This window comes from Daktulosphaira vitifoliae, unplaced genomic scaffold (genome assembly GCF_025091365.1).
Source record: "Daktulosphaira vitifoliae isolate Bord-2020 unplaced genomic scaffold, ASM2509136v1 Scaffold_5, whole genome shotgun sequence".
NCBI classification, from domain to species: domain Eukaryota; kingdom Metazoa; phylum Arthropoda; class Insecta; order Hemiptera; family Phylloxeridae; genus Daktulosphaira; species Daktulosphaira vitifoliae.
In genome coordinates, this window is record NW_026099576.1 from 32,375,841 (window position 1) to 32,400,780 (window position 24,940).

Consider the following 24,940-nt stretch of genomic DNA (forward strand, 5'->3'; position numbering starts at 1 on the left):
AAACGATATTTTTAAAAAAAAAGTGCAAAAAAATTTATAACGTTACAAGTCGCGTGGGGGTAAATATGACCCATTTCAATTTTAATGAATATTTTAAGTCATACATTTTTTTTTTTGAAGGTATTTATGAAAATTGATTCAATATTACTATAAAAACCATCTTCTAAATTTATATCTATGTACTCCTTTTATACAATATAATACATCCATTTTTATTTATGTGGGGGTATGCTAGACCCCCACGCGACTGTTTAAAGGTTAAAGACAAGACACTCATTTTCTTCAAAACTGTTATACATTTTTAATTTTTATAAAGGAAAATATTGTTTGATTCAAAAAGCTATACAATAACATGTAGTTAAATAAATTTTTTTTCATACATTTAAAGATGAAAACCTAAACTATAATTTTCTTTAATGAAACGTCATATACAACGTAAGTATACTATTGTACATTGTAAAACAACCAGTGAAGAAAAATTTTCTTTATAACTACAATCATAGGCGAAAATTGACTAAAATTTTAAGACTTATAATGAATCACCGGAGTATTTATGAGCAACACTCGCGAATATACATTCTACCTTTGATAATGCTTATCCTATTTAAATATTATTAAACAAAGTGACTAACGGTGTTCACAAGGCCATCGTGTGAAAGGGTTTGTGTGGAGGGTGTTATCCGGCCACTTGACAAAGTTTTTTTATCCCCGAAGAAAAGAAAAAAAATTAACCACATATTATTTTAGAATTTTTTTAATTAAACAATATGCTACTTTGTAAAAATTAAAAACTTTCAATAGTTTCTATGAAAGTAAAACAATAATTGTTTTATTCTTATTCATTCTGTATATATAAAGTAGAGTTTTAACATAGTTGGTCTACTCACGAAAGCCTATGATTTTGATGCAAATAGAAGTCCAATAAAAAAGAAAAATTTAATTATTTATTAAAAAATGTGTTTTAATAATAAAAAAAATAAATAGGTACATACATTCATGCATATAATTTAGGACAAAACAATAAAATCATTAAAACTCACTATTAAAATAATAATCCAGTGACTTTATGCTATTATTTAAATGCCGTGCAAATTTATTATAAATGATTTTATTTAGGCTAATATAGATGGATTTACATTATTATTATTTTTGTAGTTACAAGTGCATTGATTACGTTTAATCTCTCTCATAGTATAATCATATCGTCTACCTAATTACCTTATAAACCACAAGGTGATTCTTAAAACACTAGCCATTCAATTTCTCTTAAAATAACAATTTTTTTGTGAAATTTTTTTTTTTTTTGACTTATAATATATGTATATATTTAATTGTATAAAATACTTTTCATGTTCATTCCTTATGTCTTATAGGGATGTCATATTTATTTTTAATAAAAACATACATATTAAACTAGTTTATGAAATAGAAAATGATCTAATTAAGATAAATACTAGTCGATAGTAATTTTTGAACCAGTATTTCAGAAGTTATTAACAATTTAAAGTAAAGACTGGAAGTGAGGAGTGGGTGCTACTATTTTTTTTAATAGACACTTTTTGGTCTCACTACTCTCGCCTAGATATAAAAATGCCCCATTTAAAAAAATTAACTTGACACCCATATAAGGTATAAGGGATGAACATAAAACATATTTTATACAGTTAAATATATATATATATATAACTAACACAAGCCAAAAAAAAAAATTCACAAAATAATTATTATTTTAAGAGAAATTGAGTGACCCAATGTTAAAAGAATCATCCTGTATAACAAACATATACAGTTCTTTTGGTTCTTATATTATTATTCTATGTACAAAATCATTAATAATAATTGAACAAAATAAACCATACAATTCGACTTAAAAAACGTCAGAACTCAACTGCAAACATGGATATATCCTTAATGTTTATTAATGAATTTTTCAGATTTTTCAGGCTTATCTAATAAATATCTAAAATTATTACTTTTAGATGCAACTAAATATGTTTTATAAAATATTTATTCAGTTGCTATCTTAGTGCTAATGTTCGTCTGCGCTATTTGCTATTAGTTCTTAGATGGGTGACCATACGGAAACTTAAACAGTGATATACACTATAGCCCTTATGGGTTCCGTCGGCCATCAGGTCGACAGCCAGCCTAAAACTCCGTCCAATTGTTAAGGCAGAGCCAACCCTAATTAGTTTGGATAGAGACTTCTATCCCATCATCAACATATAGTGATGATGATGAATATTTAAAAGTATACAAATAAAAAAGACAAAATATTTCAGTTCCCATGTGGAACTTAGATGCTTTTTATGTCATTATGAGATATTTAATCTTTATCATTATCAAATATTGTTATTTAGGCCATAATTATAATTGTTATTGAAGCCAATTTTTTTTTTTTTAAAAATCTCGTAAAACTATGTGTGGCTACCACGTAATAACCCAGTAGGTTTTTAGGTTATTTTAGATAAAACTTTAAAAACTTTGACGTCTTAGGCTTAAAAAACGGGATTTTTTCACTCCTGATAAGGGATGATCCAAAAAACTTGATAATTGTACTTAATAATTGATAAATCAAGCAATATATTACTAAAAAAAGCATAAAAAATATCTTTATTTTATAAGTATTTGAGGGAGTTATGATAAATAGATCACCTTGCATACATAACTGCACATATTTTATTTTAAATAAAGTAAATTTGATTGAATAATAATCAATACTTTTAATAATTAAAAAAAAAAATGTTTTGAAACATTCACCAGAATCTATGCTCTATTGCCTTTAACATTTTAAAAATATATGTAAGTATATATATATACTTACTATTCTTATATATTTATGATTATTTTTTGAGTTCCTACAATTTAGTTTGTGATAAAAATTAATAAATTATTAACCTAGGAAATGGTGGTTTATTATTCATTTTCACAACACTTTAAATACTTTAATTAGTATTTGACTCACAATATGACAAACATGTTAATTAAGCATAAATTATAATAAATTTAGTTACTTTAATAAATATTATTTTGGTATAATTCATTTAAGTATTGTATTCACGCAAAAAAATGCAAGTTTCATGTTAAACCATATAGTTTTTTTTTAGCCTCCATGTAAAGCTGAAAAAGTTTTAATTTTACTATGATGAGTTTTTTTTTGTGTGTGTCTATTGTCACTTTTTTTTTTTTTAATGAGCGTTATTATGAAAATCTGTTCTTTTTATTCTTTATTTATATTTTATTCTTTTATTGAGCATAAAAGATATTCCACAAGAGTAAATAAACCTATTGTTGATGAAGCGGGATTATTAATCGTTAATAAATCGAACGCTCACTTAAATTTATTTGTATGATATTTTTTAATTTGTTTGATTAATGTAATAAATATGAAACTTAACAAACTATAAATATAACTTACAAAATATTTGCTCCGTAATTTTATTTATAATTAACTTAAATGACAATATTTAAATACAAGTATGACTTAGATTAATATTAGAGCGCGTCGCTGATGGTTCAGCGGTGGAACGTACACTGACTAGATTTATAATAAAAGATACATTGCTGACCAGCTAAACAAAGATAAAATACAATATTATAGTGTGACTCGCGCTAACACCTATAATCTAAAAATGAACATAATGATACGACTAATAAACGAAAAAAAATGGTCAATTGATAACACTGTTCATTATGGTACATGATAATAATTTTTATTTTATATTTATTTAACAATTTTTTAAAAATTGATGGAAAAATTTAATTAAGACAAATTAAAAATCTATCTATTTATTATAAGCTACTTAATATTTTTTAGTAGAAAATAAAAATAATACTTTTAGAAATTTTAGATTCAATTTTTCATACAAAAGAATTATTGAAGCTACTAAAAATACACGTAAATAGACATTTATATTATTCGTATATATTGGTATATATATAAATTAAACAACTATGTCAATTATTGAAGAAGAACAGCTACCAACCGGATAGACGAGAATATAGAGGTTACTTAGTAGTACTAAATTTATATTTTAGTCTGAATACGCCACTTCCACTTTTTTGTGTGCATCGGAAGGAAAAACTATAGTAAGGCGCTGTCAGAACCTCAAGTGAAATCTTTGGTATGGCGGGAAACATATAATAAAAATCCTTATGAACATACACAACACATTTTATTTTCTTTCGCATCGGATCAATATCCTCTTGTCACCGCATACAACTTGATTAGTCTCAGTTTTAAGACTTTTTTTCATGTGTATACTTTTATCTCCCATTTCGGACTTTAAATATGGTTAAGATAAAAGTAAGTAAACAAGTTTTCTAATTATGTTTTCATATTAAAAAAACTTCTATAATAAAAGGTGTATAGTAAAATAAAGGTTTAGAATGTTGAAAATAGTTAAACATTTTGGAATATACAGAGCAATTCTTTTAACATTAATTAATTTAATCAAAATAATTCATAAATATATTGATAATTATTTCTTTTCTTTTAATTATATACTTTTCTCACTTTATCAGTCAATTACATATAAATTTCTTCTTTCGTTAAATATTTATTTGTGTGTTATGTTTTATACAAGGTGATTAATTAGTTCTGAACTACTTAATTAATAAAACAAATTAAAATAATGTTGAGAATTTTTTATTTGATTTCTTTTAAATACAGTTTTTTACAATTTATCAATTTTAAAGTATTTTTTATGTTTATCACTTATAAGTGTTACTCTTATAAAGATGAAAACCTTATTTTTTCAAATGATAATATACATATTATACTAGGTTATTTAGATAATAATATAGTTAAGAAAATTACATGTCAATAATAATTACTTCATATTTTACATTTCAGAAGTTAATAAATTCTTAATTAATTAACAATTTAAAGTAATTGTCGTAGATGAGGTGCCAGTGTGTTATTTTTATCAATAAACACTTTCTGACTGCACTCCTTTTTCCGCCTAAGTATGTAAATGTTAATAACATCCGAAATACTGGTCCAAAAATTGTAATCGATCAGTCATTTTCTTAATTAAATCATTATCTAATTTATAAGTTTGTTAATTACGTAAATTATTATTTTAAAAAATTAAGTTGACACTTTTATAAGATATAAGAGATAAATATCAAAAATACTTTATGATTAATAAACTAAATAAATTAAAACTCAAAGAAACCAAAAAAAAAAAAATATCAATATTATTTTAATTTTATTAATTAATAATAGTGGTTCATGATAAAATAAACACTATGTATAATACTTTTAGATGTCAAACACGAAATAATAAAATATCCTTATAGTCTTTGTGAAAATGTTTACTTTATTAAATTAATATAGATTCATGTACATTTAAAAGTTTTAATGCTTAATGAATGTAAAATACATGATGAATGATTATTGAACTATTATTTAATTAACATTTTTTAAAACTAACAATACACAATAAAATGAACAACAATCAAGTATAAATAACAACTATTTAAATTATTCAATTAAAGAAATTGTAGCTTTTAAAATCAATTATTCAAAATTTATTTTGAATTGAAACATACAAGATAAAGTCACACTTGAACCGCGTATTTGATTAGTTTATTTGTTAGCAACAGAAAATTTTTAGTTACTCATTTTATACACATTTTGCACATTGCGCAAAAAAATCGAAAATAAAAATTCCGTATTATTTTCATCTATACTCCTTTTTAATATATCTGTTAGACATAATTTCATATGAAAACTAAGAAATAATACCATTTGGCATTTTACTCTTTTCCTTGATTGCGCCATTTTTTGATAAATGTGTAGTATTTTTTATACATTTTTCAACAGTTTTAACAATATCAAACATGATTTTTTATTTAAAACAGTTTTTTTATATGACTTCTATTAATTATTTTTCATTATATCAAAATATTAATAATCCAAGGTGATTCATTTATCATAAATTTTTCATTAATTAATCAACAAATAAAAATAATATAAGAATTTTTTTTTTCTTTTAGGTACAAATTTTTTTCAATTTATTAATTTAAAGTATTTTTAATAATGATCCCTTACATAATATAAGAATATCAATTTTATTTTTTCAAATAACAATGCACATAATGAACAAGCTTGAAAAATATATAATGATCTAATTAGGAAAATGACTGATCGATAACAATTTTTAGACCAGTATTTCAGAAGTTATTAACATTTTTATATCTAAGCGTAAAAAGTAGTCATAAAAAACATTACCAACGTCTCATCTACAACAATCACATTAAAATGTTAATAACATCCGAAAAAAATAAAGTTGCCATCCTTATAAGTTATAAGGGATGAATAAAAAAATACTTTTAATATTAAAACAAAATAAAAAAAGTTCTATTTATTTTTTATCAATTAAGTGGTTCATAACAAATAAATCATGACATGTCACACAATAAAAATACAGTTGAAAAAGATATATGCACACTACCTTGTACACTTTCATATTTTTTATATACTTAGAATACTTTAGTATTTTTTGACTGTCTGAAGTTCATCCATTAAATAAATAATGCTAAAATTAATAATGTTATAAAATATTTTGGCTCCATACGTGGTTTAAAATGAAAATTATAAAATAATTACTAAAATCTGTGATTTATGTACCTTGATTAAAAAATATTATATTAAATAAGTTTGTTAACAATAAATAAGTTTATTAAATAATTATATTAAACATGGACAACATTGAATAATATATCAACTCATATAATAATAATATTAATTTCATATTATTATTAAGCCTACTCACTTATTTTCTAATTTGAAAAATTCTCTAATTCTCAATAGCTTAAATAAGAAGTTGTGTGAGAGTGTATAAGCACAATTTTTTTTTATAATGAAAAATTGATTGCAAATATTTATGATAGGTGCCAGAATGAAGCTAAGCTAAATTGACTTCCCCCGCCCTAAATAGTATATTTATATAACAACAAATATAACACTATTGAATTTTTATAAACGAGGGCAGGGAGTAATTTTTGAACACGCGTATTCAAAAATACCCATATGTGAGTTAAGCCTCCAGTCATACTATTTCTGTTTAAAAATTTGGAAATCAGTCAGAAGAAATATTTCACTTGATTCACAAACTGATTTAGAAATTAAAAAGCTTTATTTTAGCTGAATTCGAAATTATAATTTTTTTCACTTAAGCTTTTAACTTAATTTGTTTAATTTATAATTTATTAACTCTTAAGTTTTGACTTATCAGTATTGTATCTATTTAACTTACGTTAACTTTAGTTAATTATTTCAATTAACTTGGCTATCTATTCCAAAATTTTTATTTAAGAAAAAATACTTGAAATATCTTATATCCTTAGCCCATTTTCTTATCCATTGCTTTAAAAATTAAAAAATCACACACATCATACATCATTTGTAGTCTAAAAATGAGAAAATACAAAAAAAATTAAAATGATAAAGTATATATAATTATAAAGAATACTTAATACATAGACGCAATTTGATATTGTATGACTTATTCTTCTAAAAAGTTTAAAAAAATTTGATGTATATATTGTTGTTAATACTAAATGAAAAATACTAGAGTTCTTAAAAATAAATTAATACAAACACACAAAGCTTTCTCAATTCTAACTCTTTAAGTTAGTATATCGACTGCAAACTAATAAATAAAATTTGATATTTTAAAAATATTACAGGAGAAAAATATCTCAAATAAGAAACAATAAAATATGATCATATAGAATCTGGATAGTCAATTTCCGTACTATGATTTTCAACATAACTACTTACATTGTAAATATTATTATGATATTTTATAAAATCAAAATAGCAAAATTTGATTGTTTTATAATAGATGTTTGGAAAACTTTTACAATTTCTAAGTAGAATATCACCATTTGAAATCTGATGCTTTCTATTTTATATATAGTTTCATCAAAATAACATTAACCGGATTTACACAGTGATATTTTAATGGGAGTTATTAAACTACATTTTTTTATCATCAGTATATTTGCTTTTCTAACGTCTATTCTTCGACGAAGCACATTTCTTATATCTATATATACAGAATAATTGATTTATTATTGATCACTTCATTTCTTTTAAAAGAATAATTTTGAGAATATTTATTTTGTTAGGTATTATTTATTTCTCAGTTTATGAGCGATTAAATATTTTTTAGGTTCCTTAAAAAGCATATCACCTTATTTTTTCAAATAAAAACATATATATTGATCTTGTCTATAAAATAGGAAATGATATAATTAAAAAAAATGTCTAAGTAATAACAATTTTTAGACCAATAGATCGGTAATTATTATTATTTTAACACGCAAAAAATAATGCTTTCGAAAAATGTCAAATGAAAAAAATAACAGCAATCGCACATTAATTCTAGTCAATATTTTAATTAGATTAATTAATTTTAATTGGATCAATTTCTATTTTATAAGCTAATTAAAAATGTATGTTGCTATTAAAAAATATACATTTGACACCCTTATAAGTTTTTGACTATTTATTTTATTACAATTTTAAGTTTTTTAAGCTAGTAAAATACACACATACTTTTTCTTCACTCGTATTATTTTTTTTTAATTATAAATTAGTATACATTACTTTTTGGATCAAATAACATTGTTATTATAAACATTTACCTGACAGATCTATTAATTTTATAAAACAGCCATTATAACAACTTCATTGTTCTCCATAAACTTTCATTTTATCACAATTTTCTGAATCATCTGTGTTCAAATTTTAATAAAAAACAAGTTTTAGTCGTAATAAAAAAAAATAAAAAGGATCTACTAACAACTAACCTAGTTTTGAAACATATCATTAATAACTTTATATAAAGCAATAAAAATAACGTGTTGAGTATAATTTTACGAATATTAATAAGTCAATCAAGTATTAGTATTTAAACTAAATATAGTTGTATGTAGAATTATATTTCACTTACTAGTAATTATTTATTAAAAAACAATAATTCAATCGATACAAAAATTAATTAAATTTTATGAACTGTAAGTAGTAATAGAGTAACCCATTGAAATAACAGAATTTATCAATGGGGAGCCTAAGGAATTTTTTAATTTTTATTATTATTATTTTAATTAAAACTTTCTCTTACTAGTGACAAAGTCAAATACCATTTAGCTAAAGCTTTGACAGCGCTTTATACATCACTAACTTGATCTATTATTTTGAAATTATTTAAGAGATTGAATGCAAATCTAGTTAAGGCTGAATTTTACTTGAAAGTTAAAAAATATTAGATGTAAACGTACGAGTAATATAACATTGTAATATTATAATGAATATTAAAACGAATAAATATTAATGAGAGTTTAAAAAATAGAGAAAGAAATAAAATTTTAATAATTAAAAAGCTCAATTAAATATTTAACCACAGTTAACTCTGTTACATAATCGATATATATGATCATTATATCCGTATTAAAGTATTTTATAAGTATCATGTCCGCCATTAGAATTATTCAAAATTACTTTAATTAGATTAATTAGTTTTTAATCTTTATGTTCTTGTAAATCATTAAATACCTATAAATAATATTTTATAAGCACATAAAGGTAAAACAATAACAGGAGAGGTCGAAAACTACATTTTTATTAATTAAATATTAAAATAAATTTTGGTGGCTTTTTTTTTTGTAGCATCACCATTTATTCAAAAATTATCAAATGAAATTATAAAATATTTATTTGTGAACTTATCGCATTCCTTATAATGTCTTCTAGAATCAGATTTGATAAGTTTTACGAACTCAACCAATAATAACTTCTGTTCATTTATTGCCACTCCAACAGGTGTTATATTCTTAATAAAATGTCTTAATAAAAACTAAGTAAATTTTGTGTTTAGTTTAAAAGAACATAAGTATTTATTGAGAAATAATATAGTTGTTCATGATTTTCGTGCCTGTGTCCACACTCGCGCGTAGATGACAATTTCCACTACCGATTTATACAATCATATCAATTATCATCAATACGTAACAGTAATAAAAAAAACTTTTTTGACTGGTTAAATATAATTTCACTTATTGGTTGATAATATAATTTTAAATTAAAAAATATACAAAGAACTAAAGCAATGGTATTATCAGGGTTTTGTCTTGGGTGGAGATATACATAAGACATTTTTTTTATTACCTGTTACTAAATCACCTTTACTATATATATATTTGTTCATAATGAGTGCTTTATCTCCTATATCACTTCATCCCCGTGAAAACACCAATGAACTCAAGCCCCTTTTAGTGCTTGCGTCAAACGCATTTTCTTATAAACATTCTAGACATTGGCTAAAATAAAATAAAATGTTAGGAAGGTTTATGACATAATTATAAAATATCCTCCCACACTAAAATACGTATTTATAATGCAATAAACATAAAATGTTCATAAATTAAGGAATCAGGTCAATTGTTACGAAGAATGAAAACCCTTTACCTTACTTATAAAACGCTCTTTATAATTTTCTAAACTTTGAGGGCTGAAGAAATATTTCAAACAGCTAAACTCCCAAACCGTTTCCGCCAGTGACTCCAAAATTTATTTTATTATTGCTAATATAATAAAAATATTCATTAATTCAAAATAATAGGATATATTTTATAATTTAATTATTTAGTGAAATATAAATTTTTTTCTAATAAAAAAGAAAAAAATTGATTAGGGGTAAAAGTCCAACGTAGCTCTAAAATAATACATTTTTTACTTATTTTGAAATAAATGCGGTTTATACATTTCTTTATTAAATTTGATTTATAAGTAATAATAATTAATATTGTTAATTTAATAATTTATACTCCAATTATTTCATAATTGACTTATTTATTGAATATTTTTGTTTTTTTTTTTTTGAAAAACAATTTATTTCTATTTATTCCTAACTGTTTTTTCACTCATTATAATTAAACATAAATTTTTAATTGCAAAATTACTAAATTCATTAAACTTTGTGTTTATCATTTGATTAAAAAATACTTTGTTAAACAGTTACTTATTTGCTCGTTAAAACTTACTAGATGATAACTGGACTTTTACTCTATTAGTGAGATTAGAGTACGTTTTTATTTTTCATTTTGTTTCAATTAATTACTCATTAAATAGAGTTCTAATCTTACTATTAATTTGTAATTTATATTTTGTAATAGTTTGTCTAGCATAAAAAATTGTCTATAACTACCAAATATTACGAGTTATACGCAATAAAAAAAAAGTGCGCACTTTTACCCCATGTTATTTTAATTACCGTTGTTGAGTTATTTTTATACTAGCAATAGAAATATTACAAAAGTTATAGAAATAGTATTTGTTAAGAATTTGAAGTAATAATTATAATATCAACTACTAGTATGTTGGATTCGCTTCAAAAACTAGTTGACAAAATAATACTATGTTTTCATGGCATAATACGAGACGCGCGATGCATAACGTATTTATTTACTTAGTACGTGAACAGAACACAAATAATATAAATTAGAGAATAAAAAATTATTGATTCGTGATGTGTAGTCATGTATTATGTTGCATGTACTATCTCATGTTACAGATTTTTTTCTGCTTCGCTTTTTGTACTAGTTGCCATAATATTGTTCTACGATGGGTTAATGCTTAGTAATTTTTGAAATAAAACTACATAGATGTTATCTAACTTCAACTGTAGATTTCCTCATCGAGAATCTAAAATTGATTTTCTACGCTTTTAAACTTCATCATTCCACCAACAAACAAAAATACGATGTTATTACGTTTTTATAAGAAAAATAAAATCGTTCACATCGTTTTATAGGAAATATGATTTTTCACATCATGTTTGATTATATTACGTTTTATTACAACTTATTATGTACAATAATATTTAAAAGCATTTAGTCAACTTGTTGTTAATTTTTTACAGATTCTTGGGATTACGGCGTTGTTATGTGTGTTTGCTATTTCTTTGTCCTCAACTTATACAACCCGGTAAGAAATGAAAAAAATTTCTTTGGATAAATTAGTATTGTTCAGAAATCAGAGCACTTGCTGTATGTTTTAAGGAGGGGGGATATTTTAAAATAATGTAAAACATTTATTTTCAAAAAATCATCTAGTTATGAGCTATAATTATTTCTTGACATACTGAATCAACGTTCTATATTGTTTAAAACACTTGATAATGCTTAAAATTTTTGTGTTTGGATTTAAAGTGAGACTATCCCAAAAATAAATGTGGGTTTTATACATTAAACTAGTGCTGCAATTATACGTGGTGGTGTAATTTTTTAAGCAAAAATATTACTTTTGATTCATTATTGTGACGATATACGTTTGGGATGGGCCCAGAGGCGAAAAAAAAGACTCAAAACAGTTTTCACAAATGAAACACACGATTTTTTTAAAAGTTTATCGTCTCTTAATTGCCACGAATTAAACACCAAACTAATAAAATTCACACCACACAATTACATTCAAATTTTTGAAGCGAAAAAAAATTTTTTTTAGAACTTTAAAAAACATATGACAGAGTAACAGGTGAATATTTCATTATATTTATTAAATACAACAATTGTGATTCAAACTGTTACACAGTAACAGTTCAATTTGAGAAAATTTTATAAGTGGCAAAAATTATATTTTTACGATATCTATTCTTAGTTAGGGGTCTCTATCGAAATAACGTATGATCCAAAATTAAGCCATTGGTTGTAACTGTACCTAAAAGTTGTTTATAAAATCGTTTATAACAACTAAAACTTTTAAAATTAAAAATTTTAATTGTAATAAAATGTTTATGTTACAGCGAAAAGCACATTATTCATATACCGTTTTATATTCATCATATTCATCACCATCACAAACCTATAGTCAAATATAAACCAAAATTCAAAAAGTATCGAGCAAAAAAAGTAATTCACCGTTACCACAGTTATTGGTACTGAAATTTCTCAATAAGAAAGTAACTCCATAGCAAAAAAACGACTACAATTATTTTTAAATTTAGTATGACTTGTTAAGTTTTGAGAATATTAAATACAAAAGTCGGATTAACAATATTTTTTTGTTTAATGTTTAAATAAATTATAACATTGTCTTATAATTGAATGTAATGTTCAAATTGGACATTTAAACGTAGTACAATTTTTATGTTTTACGTTTTTAATATTAAAACGTAATTCAATTTTTTAGTTTATTATTTTAAAATTTTTACGTTTCAAAATGATTCGAAATATAATTACTAGAACATAATAAATATAAAACACAATTACGAAATATAGTACTGCCATAAACAGTTTTGAATATGGACAAACGGTTACTATTTTCTATAATAAATTTTTTTTAATATAAAATTTTTATTTGTCTTTTAAAAAAAATTATTTTATATTATAAAATCTATAATTTTTAACAATATATTACAATTATTACATATTTTGGTTTTTATTTTTCGTTTTTTGATTACGTTTTGACAAAAAATTTCATTTTAAACGTTGTAATTATTTCAAATATAATTATAACATAATTCATAACGTTTTCTCCCCTTAAATAAAAAAAACCCAGCACAGGGGGGTCGCGGCACAGTGGTGACGTGGCATAGTTGGATCAAGTATAATGATATCTGACAGTGATTAAAATCACTATCAAAAAAAAACGCTTCGATGCAAATCTTTAGATAGTGTTTAATTTTAAAAAATTGGTGGACTATTCCAAAAGCTACATTATCTGCTAGTTCATTATTAATATCCTAATTAAGATAAAGTATGTAGAATGAAAAAGGGATTATTAAAAAATATTATTTCTCATAAAAAAATAATGTTGATCCATACACTTTTCAATATGTCATAGCATTATAAAGTTAAAAATGTAAAAAATAAAATCGAGAATTTTCACACAATAATAGCATTCGGTAGCCATTTTCACCATGAAGATAAAATAAAGTCCGAAATTTTTTTTTTTCAAATTAAAGTACATTACATTAGCTTTAATTTAAGATATATATAAAAGTGTCAGACCTTCCGAAACATTTTCAAAAGTTAAGATGAAAAAGTTAATTTTTTGTAAAAAAGTTGTCATTTTAAATCCCCCCTGTGGACAGTTAAAGGATCAGATATAACAAAAAAATATACCAAATGAAAGGTAATGATATCATGCATCTATATAAAAAAGAATTATATTGATATGTTTATTTTTAAAAAAGTTATGGTAGTTTTTAATAAAAAAAATTGAAAAAATTTTGAAAATTAGCGATTTTTAAATTTGTAATTTTTTTGGAGGTTTCCCCCATTTACGGGGAACGAGGGATTTTTTTTCAATTTTTGAGGGTAATGTCTTCAACTAGATACGATTTGTGATCTTTTGACGTATCATTGAAAGAAATCGGTTCGGTGAAAGCTGAGAAAAAGTGGTAACAGACACAAAAAAAAACACATCTTAGTAAAACCAATACCTTCTCAGCTTCGCATCGAAGCTAAAAAAAGTACAGGGTAATTTTTTAAAATACTAGCACTCGATTTCTCTTAAAATAAGTGCTATGTTAAGAAAATTATATAAAATTATGTAACTTCTGAAATAATGGATCAAAAGTTTATATCGACCAATTTTTTTCTTAATTAGATTAATTTTAAATTCATTAGTTGGTTATATATGTATGTTATTATTAACAAAAATATTAAGTTATCACTCTAATAACGTATAAAGGATGAATTAAACAATAGTTAATATTCGATAAATAAATAATAATTTTATATAAATAATTATATAAAAATAAAATATACTAAAAAGAATTTTCTTAATATAATTATTATTTTAAAAGATATCGAGTAGCTAATTTAAAAAAATAGATATAGAAAATATTATTATATAATATAATACTATTTTATTGAAATAGTATTTAGTTATTGTATTTTGATTATTGTTATTATTAATAATGAATTAAAATAAAGATTTTTTTTTAAATTTTGCAATTAAAAAAATGTATATGACTATAAAGTAAGTGTTCAAGAGTTGTATAATAATCAAGAATTAAATTATGTTAATGATTCCTTGTTACATGAAGCAATAATAATTTTTAAATAAGATGGTCATCTACTAAACCAAAATGGAAAAAAATACAATTGAAAAAAAAAAAATTGGTTTTTATTAAAAAGAGATATTAAACAATTTAAGTTGGTGTAAGAATACTGTATTATAAACAAATTATTTATAGTGAATTATAACTCTTTTACCTACTAAAATATTATATGATTTCTATAGTATCAATGTTGAGTGAAACTTGAATGAAACTATTTTTAAAGTAATGTTACTGTAATTTAATTATTCAAATAAAAAGTTATTTTATTTTATTTTTAATTAATTATTTAAAGATAATTTTGATCAATTTATTTATACTTTATTTTGAGAGATATATATTAAAAATTTGTACTACCATTGAGTGGCTTATTTAGAATTTTATACTGGGAGCTTAACAAAAAAAATGTTCTTACATCCTCCTTGTTGTATCAAAATAAAGGTATTTTAAAGTTCTATCTTCTTTTAAGGAGTTTTTCTTGGAAATTTCGCCATAATACACCTAAAAATAAAATTCAATACTCAAATAATACTATTCATTTAAATTGTATTTATTTATTCAATTTATTTAAATTTGTTCATATTTATGTAGGAATTTTCGATACTTTATGTCAATAATTCACTTTTTGTAAATAAACGTTACATGTGTATTTAAATTATTACACGGATACTTAATAATTTTTAAATTATTTCTTACAGTGTTATAATTAATGAAGAATAATTTGATATATGAATTATTAATTAAAGAAAAAGAACAAGTCCATATTGTATTGTTTTAGGAAAGACTAAAACCTATAAAACGTTTAATGAATTATTGTTTTACTTTCGAAACTTTATTTTTGATTTCAAATTATAAAAAGTTTCATATTTTATATATATAAAGGAAGAAAACATCATAAAATAATAAAAATGTTTTTAATATTTATTATTTCTCGTTTAACATAGTCATTCTCTGTACTACCTAAGTTAAACAATATTAACTGATAATAAGAATTCCTAATAGATAAATTAACTGCAGAAATGGTAAGTATACTGTTTTGCCATTGAAATTTCAAATTAAGAGCTATTTTTGATCTTTGGATACTAAGATATAACTTTTTACTTCGAAAAACAATGTGTTTACGGCTACTTAATGTGAATAGATTAAAAAAGAAATCTATAAAAATGTACTGGTGCTCTTGTGCATTCGGCGATTTTCTTAGTCTTTAATTAGCTTTAAATGTGTGTATATATATATATACACTTGGGAAAAATCTTTAATGCATTAATTTCATAAAACATTAAATCACACAGTTCATTTTTCATCATTACTTAATATGTCGCGGTTACATCACCAAACGTATTTAAATTTTCACCAGACTCTAAAAACCAGTTTTTGTGAAAAGAAAAATATAAAAATAAAATAGAATATACTCAACGCATGTTTTAATTTATATTGAAGAATAATAGTACACTATTTCAAGTTACTGTTTTGTAATAAAACCTCAAGGCAGTTTTAAATACACGAGATTACTTCACGTTGGAGAGCTGTCCTAAGTTATACAGGTCAGTGCATTTGGTCAAACGCCCAAAGCTACATAGATTCATCAAAAAAAGTTAGTAGTTATATGTATTCTATACAACTACGCTGCACGAAGAACAAGAATTATAGGAAATTAGTGAAGTTTTAAACATTAAAACCTAATCATTTACTCCTAATCAGCAAAAGTTGAACAATGTATTTGTTTATAGAATTATTTCACTATGGAAACTTTTTGGAAGATTATTATTTTAGCAATTAAAAAAAATAACGTTATAAAAATAATATTATGATACAATGTATAGAGTGATTTTTTTATCATAACCCACTCAATTACTTACAGAATAATAATAATTAAACATTTTTTTTTTATTACTATCTTTAGTTACACATTATTCTTGAATTATTAACTATGTAATACTTTTTAAGTTCATTCCTTATGCTTGGTAAGGGTGTCAACTTTGTTTTTTTAAATGGGAACACATATTTTGAATTTAATAAAATGTTTGAGTTTTTAATTTAATAGTAAATGGAATTTGAATTTTTAATAAAACTTTATTTGTTTATTAGATATAAACATTTAAAGTTTCAAATTTTTGAGTTAATATACATGTATAATACACAAGGGTTTACAAATACAGGTAGCTAATTGGTTTTTTATGACATCGATATTAGCAGGTACACAGCATTGTTATTATCAATGGTAGTAAGGTACATTGTTGTGAGTTTATAAATTCACACTAACTGACAATACAGAAAGTATATCTATTGATAGTCATAATTGATAATAAACAATCCGTGACTGTGACAGCAATGTCATAAATATCTAATTAGCTCTCTGTATTTATAATGCCTTTTTCATCTCGCTCGAAAATAGTTATTTAAATTTATAAAATATATATATAAAAACAAAATAAATTTAAAAAATTTTTATGATATTAACATAATAAAATAAACCTCCTTAATTATAAAATTGAAATTGAAAAAATCAAAATCAATCGTTTTTAACTTTTATAATTATTATGATTGGGTTTGAGTGTAATTTTTTGAATTGAAACGCTGATAGCTTGACACGGTACACCGTTTCCCTCATTGGCTTATCACATTATCAACCTTTATGGTAGTGTATTGAAATTTGAACCACAAGTGCACAATGACCTAATGGTAAGGAATAACTACGATGACTTGGGTCGCGGTTTCTTATCCTATACGGTACCTCTTGTTTTTAGGGTTGTTACGTTTCAAATACGCAGGTTTAAAAAAACATGTTCGTCAACATCACTGTATGTTTTAGATGGTTTCCAGTGACCGGCCGTCAAGTTTTAATTAGATACGTGAAAAGATATATGATCTATTGATTTATCGTTTAGCGATATTAATCCAGTCAAATCGGAATATTTATGTAGATAGATGTAAAAAAAATTTATCATAGTAAAATTTTACTATTAAGTATTGATTAATCAATATATTCTAAGCTATGCATCGAAACATAGCTTTTACAATAAATACATTATTTTCTAAAAAATTGATTGAAATGTTATTTCTTTAAAAAAAAAATGTATCAAATATGGTAATTAAAAAATGTATTCACTATATTCTTGAAAAAATCGGCATAAAATAGGTATTTTAATTGTTTAGTAACAAATCAGACTGTCTGAGGTAATTTTATATTATACAGAATGTTTCTTTTAACATTAACTAATCAAATTTCCAAAATTAAAGATTTTCAAGATAATATTTGGGAATTCTATTGGATTTATAAAATATATATTAGTTCAAAGTTACTTTACTAAATAAATATCTTCTAATTTTCTGTCGTAAGTTACACATTTATAATAACCATATAAGCTCATTCGGTTGTAACATACTATAAATTAGTGTTCTCAATCTGTAATTGCTGTACTTTTCCGTATACTTTCATAATCATATAAATAAAAGCATAATTTGAAAACATAATGATACCTGAGCTTCTAATGAAATAGTAAGCATATTAAGTGGGATAAAGATTATGTACAGATTTATAATTTTTCACAGTGCGTAACTATTGAAAAATATAATTAAAAAACACAGGCATAGTAGTGTATTTTAACTGAATATCTTGAGAAATAATACTTTCAATATGTTTTCTACGCTTATTGCCTAAACCTACAGGATTTATTTTCATAAATTTCATTAATACAAAAAAATTTTAAATATAGCTGACAATGAACAATTTATCATAAAATTGTATATTTGTTTAATAACTTATAATTATTAAAATATGGAGATTTATTATACTATAAAACACAGAACAGGAACGTAAAAGAAAACAAAATTTAGTAGAGAAGCTCCGTCTACCTGCGCATTCCTTAATTCGGGCTTTAAAAACGAAAATGTATGTATTCTGGAAATCCATAAAAATTAAGATCCTAGGTATTCTACATAGAAGTTTACTGCAAATTATAATTTAAAAATATATTTATTTTCAAAATAAATTGTTGAAACTTACTTGTTCCAAAATTATAATAACATATTAGTAATAATATTAATTATTGAATACGATATGAAGACGGCTGATATGAGCGTAGATGATGTGTGAGATCGTGTCAAGTGGAAATTTAGGATAAGTGTCGCCGAACCCAAGTGGTTAGGATTAAGTCGAGGAAACAGAAGAAGACATTAACAATAATATTAATATCTTCAAAAATTAATTTTGACACAGTTTTAAAAAATATAATATTGTATGGGTCATTTTTTTTATAATTGATTTTTTTACAAAAACGTCCTAACTCCTGTCTGACTAACGTAACATATGTAATCAATGAATCATTTTATTTTATTCACCTTAAACTGTATAAGTCTTTTTAATCTGCATTATTTCTAAATTTAATGTAAATCAAAAGAATCGAACAATTTTAATATCATTTGTCCGACAGATTCTTTCTTAATAGGTACCTTACACTAAATTTGTTTCATATGTGTGATTCATTGACCACTCTATTGACGTGTGCACAGAAAGTTGCCAAGTTATTCAGTTGCATAATTCTCTATATAGTTTTTGCTGGATTTGGTGGGTCAACCCTTCCAACGAATTATATAAACTCCTCCTTAATAATTCAAAAACAACCATTGCCTCCCGGTCAATCATAATATGAGAAATATATTTTGCATGCTATATAAATACTCTTCTTAGGACAACACATTAATCAGTGTGATTGAAAAAATAGAATAATACGTTCATAAATCAATAGAAAAAACATAAAATGAAAACATCCGTAAGTAAAATACTTAATGTTATCAATCATTTAAATTTTAAGCTTATTATAACAACCTTAAACTATACGTTTAATAAGTACAAATTAATGATAATCATTTGACTTAAACTAAATATTTAATTTTACTTCAATTTTTTCATTTATTGTAAATTATTAAGTATATAACTTTTTTAAATAACTATCAACTTATTATAATAATTAATCTATGTTTTATTTGTATATACTCTTTTTATATTTTCAGTTAATTTTTTATGTATATATATTATAAATATCAAAAAATATTTATTTCAATTAAGTCGACTATTTATAAATATATTGTTAATTATTAGTTACAATTTAGTGGTAAAAAACTGTATTCCTGAAAGAAACATTTTTTTTTTTTAACTTTTTTATAATATAATCATATTATCAATTATCCATCAAATTTCATTTAATCTATATAGTATTGGTCGATGTATATTTTTCTATTTTTTTTTGAACTTTCAATTCGTTCAATTCATTCAGTAAATTTTTATAATGTTTATTTGTGTGAAATGCCGTAACGCGTAATATTATTATAATGTTTATAATATTTTTGGCTGTTAAAAAAATAATTCTTTAATTTTTTATCATTAAATATATTAAATAATATTTTAAAAAAATTAAATTTTATTATTACATTATCTTTTTTACTAAAATCTAAAATTTTAAAAATGAATTAAGTATGTTATAAGTATAATAGTTTTGTCGTACAAATAAAAATGTTTAAATAAGTAATTATTGTGTTTACTCAAATTTTTATTGTCTTTAATAAAGTATAAATTTATTTTTAAAGGTGGCAATTCTTTTGGTAATTATTTCTGTAGCCACAGCATCCCCTACTTTTTGGGGTAAAAAACAGTAAGTATTATAATTTTATGATTTAGTATTTTTTATAAGCAGAAATAGTTAAATAAAATTTGAAGGATTAATGATGTATTTTAATATTTTTCTTAGCCCTAAAGTATGTTTTTGTATAACATAACTAATAAACAATTTTTTTGAATTTTTGAACCCTAACTTCCCTATTTCTACCAGTGTATTCTAAATTAGTATCGTATAAGGAACACAATGTGCAATTATATAATGTGGTTGACTGCTTATTGACCATTGATTGTTAAATACTATTTACTTAACCCCAAAAAAAAAAAAGAATTCATAATTATTATTTCTTTCGAAGAAATCTTATGTTCAACAATATTTCAATCACTTATCACGTTGATGGACAAAATCATATATTACTGTTATAGCAGTAATATTAAAATTTGACTATTCTAAAAATATTCTAAACTATTCTAAAAATGTCATTACTGATATAGCAGTAATATTTTCAATAATTTCTTATGAAAGAGGAAGTTTTTCTGACCCCATACATCTCATAAAATCAGTGTTTGTAAAATGCCATATCATTAACTGTCCATCAACGTGTTAATATTTTTATATATTTTAATACAAGAGGCGACTTTTAATAATTTCCAATAAACTGTAAATTTCACAAAAAAGAATGTTCAGATTTATTTATTTAATTATAATTAAAAAATTCAATTATGTCAATTATAAATAACACATAGTTGCAACTATTTGCTTAAGTTGGACCACTTGGACATTTTTTTTAATTAAAAAAGAAATTAAATAAACTTAGAAAAATTGTTGCTCGTACGGGTATTATTTTGGTGCCATTTTACATTAATAAGTTAAATTGTTTTTTTAAGAGAATCTTAAAAATTTTTAAGTTTTCAAATTAAGTAACACTCCTTAATTTATTATGTGTATACATATAGAGAATTACCCCGACTGTCAATGTGGTTGTTGATGTAATTCATTTACACTGTTTCATCAACTTTTAGGTTTAAATCCCCAATATAATCGAGATACAACCTAGTGGAAATTCGTCATAATTTACTCTAATATTAATTAAAATCGGACAGTAATTTTCATTAATGTGCACAATATGGTCGAGTACATGAGCGCTAATGCCCACTTTAATAACAATTAATTATCATTAAAAAAATCTGTGTAATTTTGTAGAAAATATCGAAAAGAAATTGAGTGCGACTATTTTGAAACATTTTAAAAACTTAATAAAATATTTCTAATCGAGTTTATCACTGAGATCAAACCTTTTTTGTATTTAAAGATTTTCAAAAATATATTTATAAATAATGATTTTTCTTTGTATTATTATCAGTAAAAGTTTCATCGAGATCTTAATATTTTTAATAAGTTTTTGAAATTTAAAAATCTAAAAAAAAATTTATAATTTTCTCCTATTGTTAAAATATTGGTCAACAAAGCTGAAAATGTTTAGACAGACACAATCATCATCAATGATTATCATGGTAAAAACAATAACTTCTTAGCTTAACAACTAAAAAAAACCTAACAAATATTTTAATATTATCATACTAATGCCATATGCATACATAAAGAAATAATTTTACCTATTACACTAATATTTCTTCACGTTTAGTAAATAACATTTTTTTTAAATTTTTGAGTGATTGAAGTAATGTCAGTTTGATATAAAAATTAACATCACTGATCAAAAAGTTTTTAAATTATTTTTTATAATTTTGTTGAACATTTTAATTTAATTTAATTTTTTTTTAGTGAACATCATATAATTCATGTACCATATCACGTTCATAAGGAACCAGTTTATATCAAAGAACCCGTGTATATTCATAAACCAGTGTACATCAAGTCGTACGATCATTACCATCATGACGATCATCATGACCACTACCACCATGACGACCATCATGACCACTACCACCATGATGACCATTATGATAGCCATGGCTGGTACTAATAATTAATTTTGTGCATTTAATTAACATTTTTAAATGTTAATATCTGTATCAAACCCTTCAAGCCCTATTTTTAATTATAATTCTTACTTTATTTAAACAAGTTTTTAATTTTTTACAGTTACTTTTATTTTATGTAAATTCATTGATTTGAGAAATCATTGTATTATCATATTAATTTTTCTCATAAAAATAAGCTAAATTTTGTTTTTATTGAAACATTTATTTCCTCTAATGATTAATTTATATTATGACAAATAAATAAGCTTTTATAATAAATTTAATAGTCATAATTGTTCAAGCTTTTTAATAACTATTATATAATTTGTGTATAAGTAATAAATTATTAATAAAAAAAAAACATAACAATTGGGACCTAGCATAGCTAATGATTTAACACATCTATCATAAAACACTTCAATACGATTCTGTATAATCAAAATTAGACGTTTTCAATTATTTTTTTTTTTCTCTGAGATATATCACTAAAATATTTCTTAGTAGTTTTTTCAATTTCTTCAACTGTACAGAGCCATTCGTTTAATGCTAACCACTTCATTTCTTTTAAAATAATAATTTTATTGTAAAATTTTTTTGGCTGTTGTTAGTTGTTACATATATATTTTTATATATCAATTATAAAATATTTTTTATAACCATCCCTTATGTCTTATAGGAGTGTTAACTTAATTTTTCAAAGTTCAAAATACATATTTAACAAGTATATAAAATAGAAAATTACTTATCAATAAAAAATGTTTAATGGGTATTTCAAAAGTTATTAATAATTTAAAGTATTGACTGAAAGTGTTGTTACTTTTATAATTAAATAAAATAAAGTTGTCACACTTAGTAAGTATAAAGGAGAAACAAAACATATATTATAACAGATAAATAATAATACATATGTAACAAAAGCCAAAAAAAAAATTATTAATTAAAAAAAAATTGTTTAAATATTAAAAAATTCACTATGCGTATGATTCGGATTCATTTTATGCATTCATAAACAATATTGGTTTAGTAGAATCTAAAAGTTAGATGGTTAAGGATAATAATCTTCACCTCCGAAAGGGTTATCAATATTTTCGATGAGCAAAAATAAGGTAATACACCCTCCCTTTTACGAAATTACTTTCTGGTTGTACCTCTGGTGATAAACACAAAAAACTAAAAATATATCATGGTAGAATTAATAATTTTTAGATTCCCGTCGAAGATAAAATAAATTATTATTTATATAATCTTTCCGAATATATAAGTTATTAACGCTGAGCAGGTAAGACAAATTTTACGAAATTAGAAGGATTAATCTTTTACTTCAAGTAAAACATTTACAAGTTAATTAATATTATGAATCTAACTAAAATCAAATTAGTTGTATTATTAACTTACATTTAACTATTTTTATCTTTACAAATTTGTTTTATTGTATACCCCGAATTCTTTTGTTATATATGCTGAGCGAAAATACGCCACAAGGTCAAATTTTAAAACTTATCATTATTAACCCAACTTTCTAAAATGTGATAAAAAAGTAATAGTAATTTTAAATATACATATATACAAGTTTAGAAAGTGGTGAATTTACTAGAGGCTCAACTGAACCTATTTAGATTCTTGATGCATTAATACAATTCTATTTATATTACACTAAATAAACCTACTAAATTAAGGTAAATTACACAATTTTGTGACTGAATTAAGGGGTTAGACTAAATAATTAAGTCTATTAAAATTGCCTTGTTAAACTTACAGTTTAGGTAGAAAAATCAACAAAAGATTATTTAAATATGCGCAGATGATTCGGAACTATTTTTAGTTAGTTATTATAATTATTTTTATTAAGTTAAAAAAAGAATGTCCTCCACTTTATGATGTATATACAAATAGCCGCGATAGATAAAAAATCATGCTTTCTTTTGTGTTAAAGTACTCAATTTTAGATTTTAAACTACTATAACTTTTTTGAAAAATATATAAACCAATATATAATAATGTATAAATATTTTCAGGAGAAATTCGTAGCTTTTATTTTTAATCTAATAAATATATTAAAATGATTGAGGCTGCACTTTCCAAAAAATGAATAAATAATAAAAAATAATTTTGTTATAAAAATAATAAAATTTTTAAAAATTTGGTAAAAAAAAAAACCCCAGCACAGTGGGGTCATGGCATAGTTGGGTCCAGTATAGATGATATCTGACAGTGATTAAAATCACTATCATAAAAAACGCTTCGATGCAAATCTGTAAAT

General features: G+C 23.2%; 1 protein-coding gene and 2 long non-coding RNA genes across 3 annotated transcripts; 2 read left to right on the plus strand and 1 right to left on the minus strand.

Moving 5' to 3' along the window:
• The first annotated feature begins 4,095 nt into the window (after positions 1 to 4,095).
• LOC126907175 (uncharacterized) lies at positions 4,096 to 13,071 on the plus strand. The gene is made up of 3 exons (XR_007704438.1): positions 4,096 to 4,306; positions 11,937 to 12,001; positions 12,819 to 13,071. It is a non-coding gene; the product is annotated as an uncharacterized LOC126907175 (long non-coding RNA).
• LOC126907176 (uncharacterized) lies at positions 6,891 to 9,312 on the minus strand. The gene is made up of 3 exons (XR_007704439.1): positions 9,141 to 9,312; positions 8,662 to 8,751; positions 6,891 to 7,419 (listed from the first exon to the last, which is right to left on the minus strand). It is a non-coding gene; the product is annotated as an uncharacterized LOC126907176 (long non-coding RNA).
• Positions 13,072 to 19,703: 6,632 nt separating the features above from the next.
• Positions 19,704 to 23,055, plus strand: LOC126907334 (uncharacterized histidine-rich protein DDB_G0274557-like). The gene is made up of 3 exons (XM_050688530.1): positions 19,704 to 19,852; positions 20,667 to 20,731; positions 22,481 to 23,055. The coding sequence occupies exons 1-3, from the start codon at positions 19,841 to 19,843 to the stop codon at positions 22,680 to 22,682; spliced, it is 279 nt and encodes a 92-aa protein (XP_050544487.1). The 5' UTR covers positions 19,704 to 19,840; the 3' UTR covers positions 22,683 to 23,055.
• The last annotated feature ends 1,885 nt before the right edge of the window (positions 23,056 to 24,940 follow it).

Excerpts from the sequence above, each read along its gene's own strand:
- LOC126907334 (XM_050688530.1), top strand. Across the intron at positions 20,732-22,480 it reads ACTTTTTGGGGTAAAAAACA|TGAACATCATATAATTCATG; the intron begins GTAAGTATTATA and ends ATTTTTTTTTAG.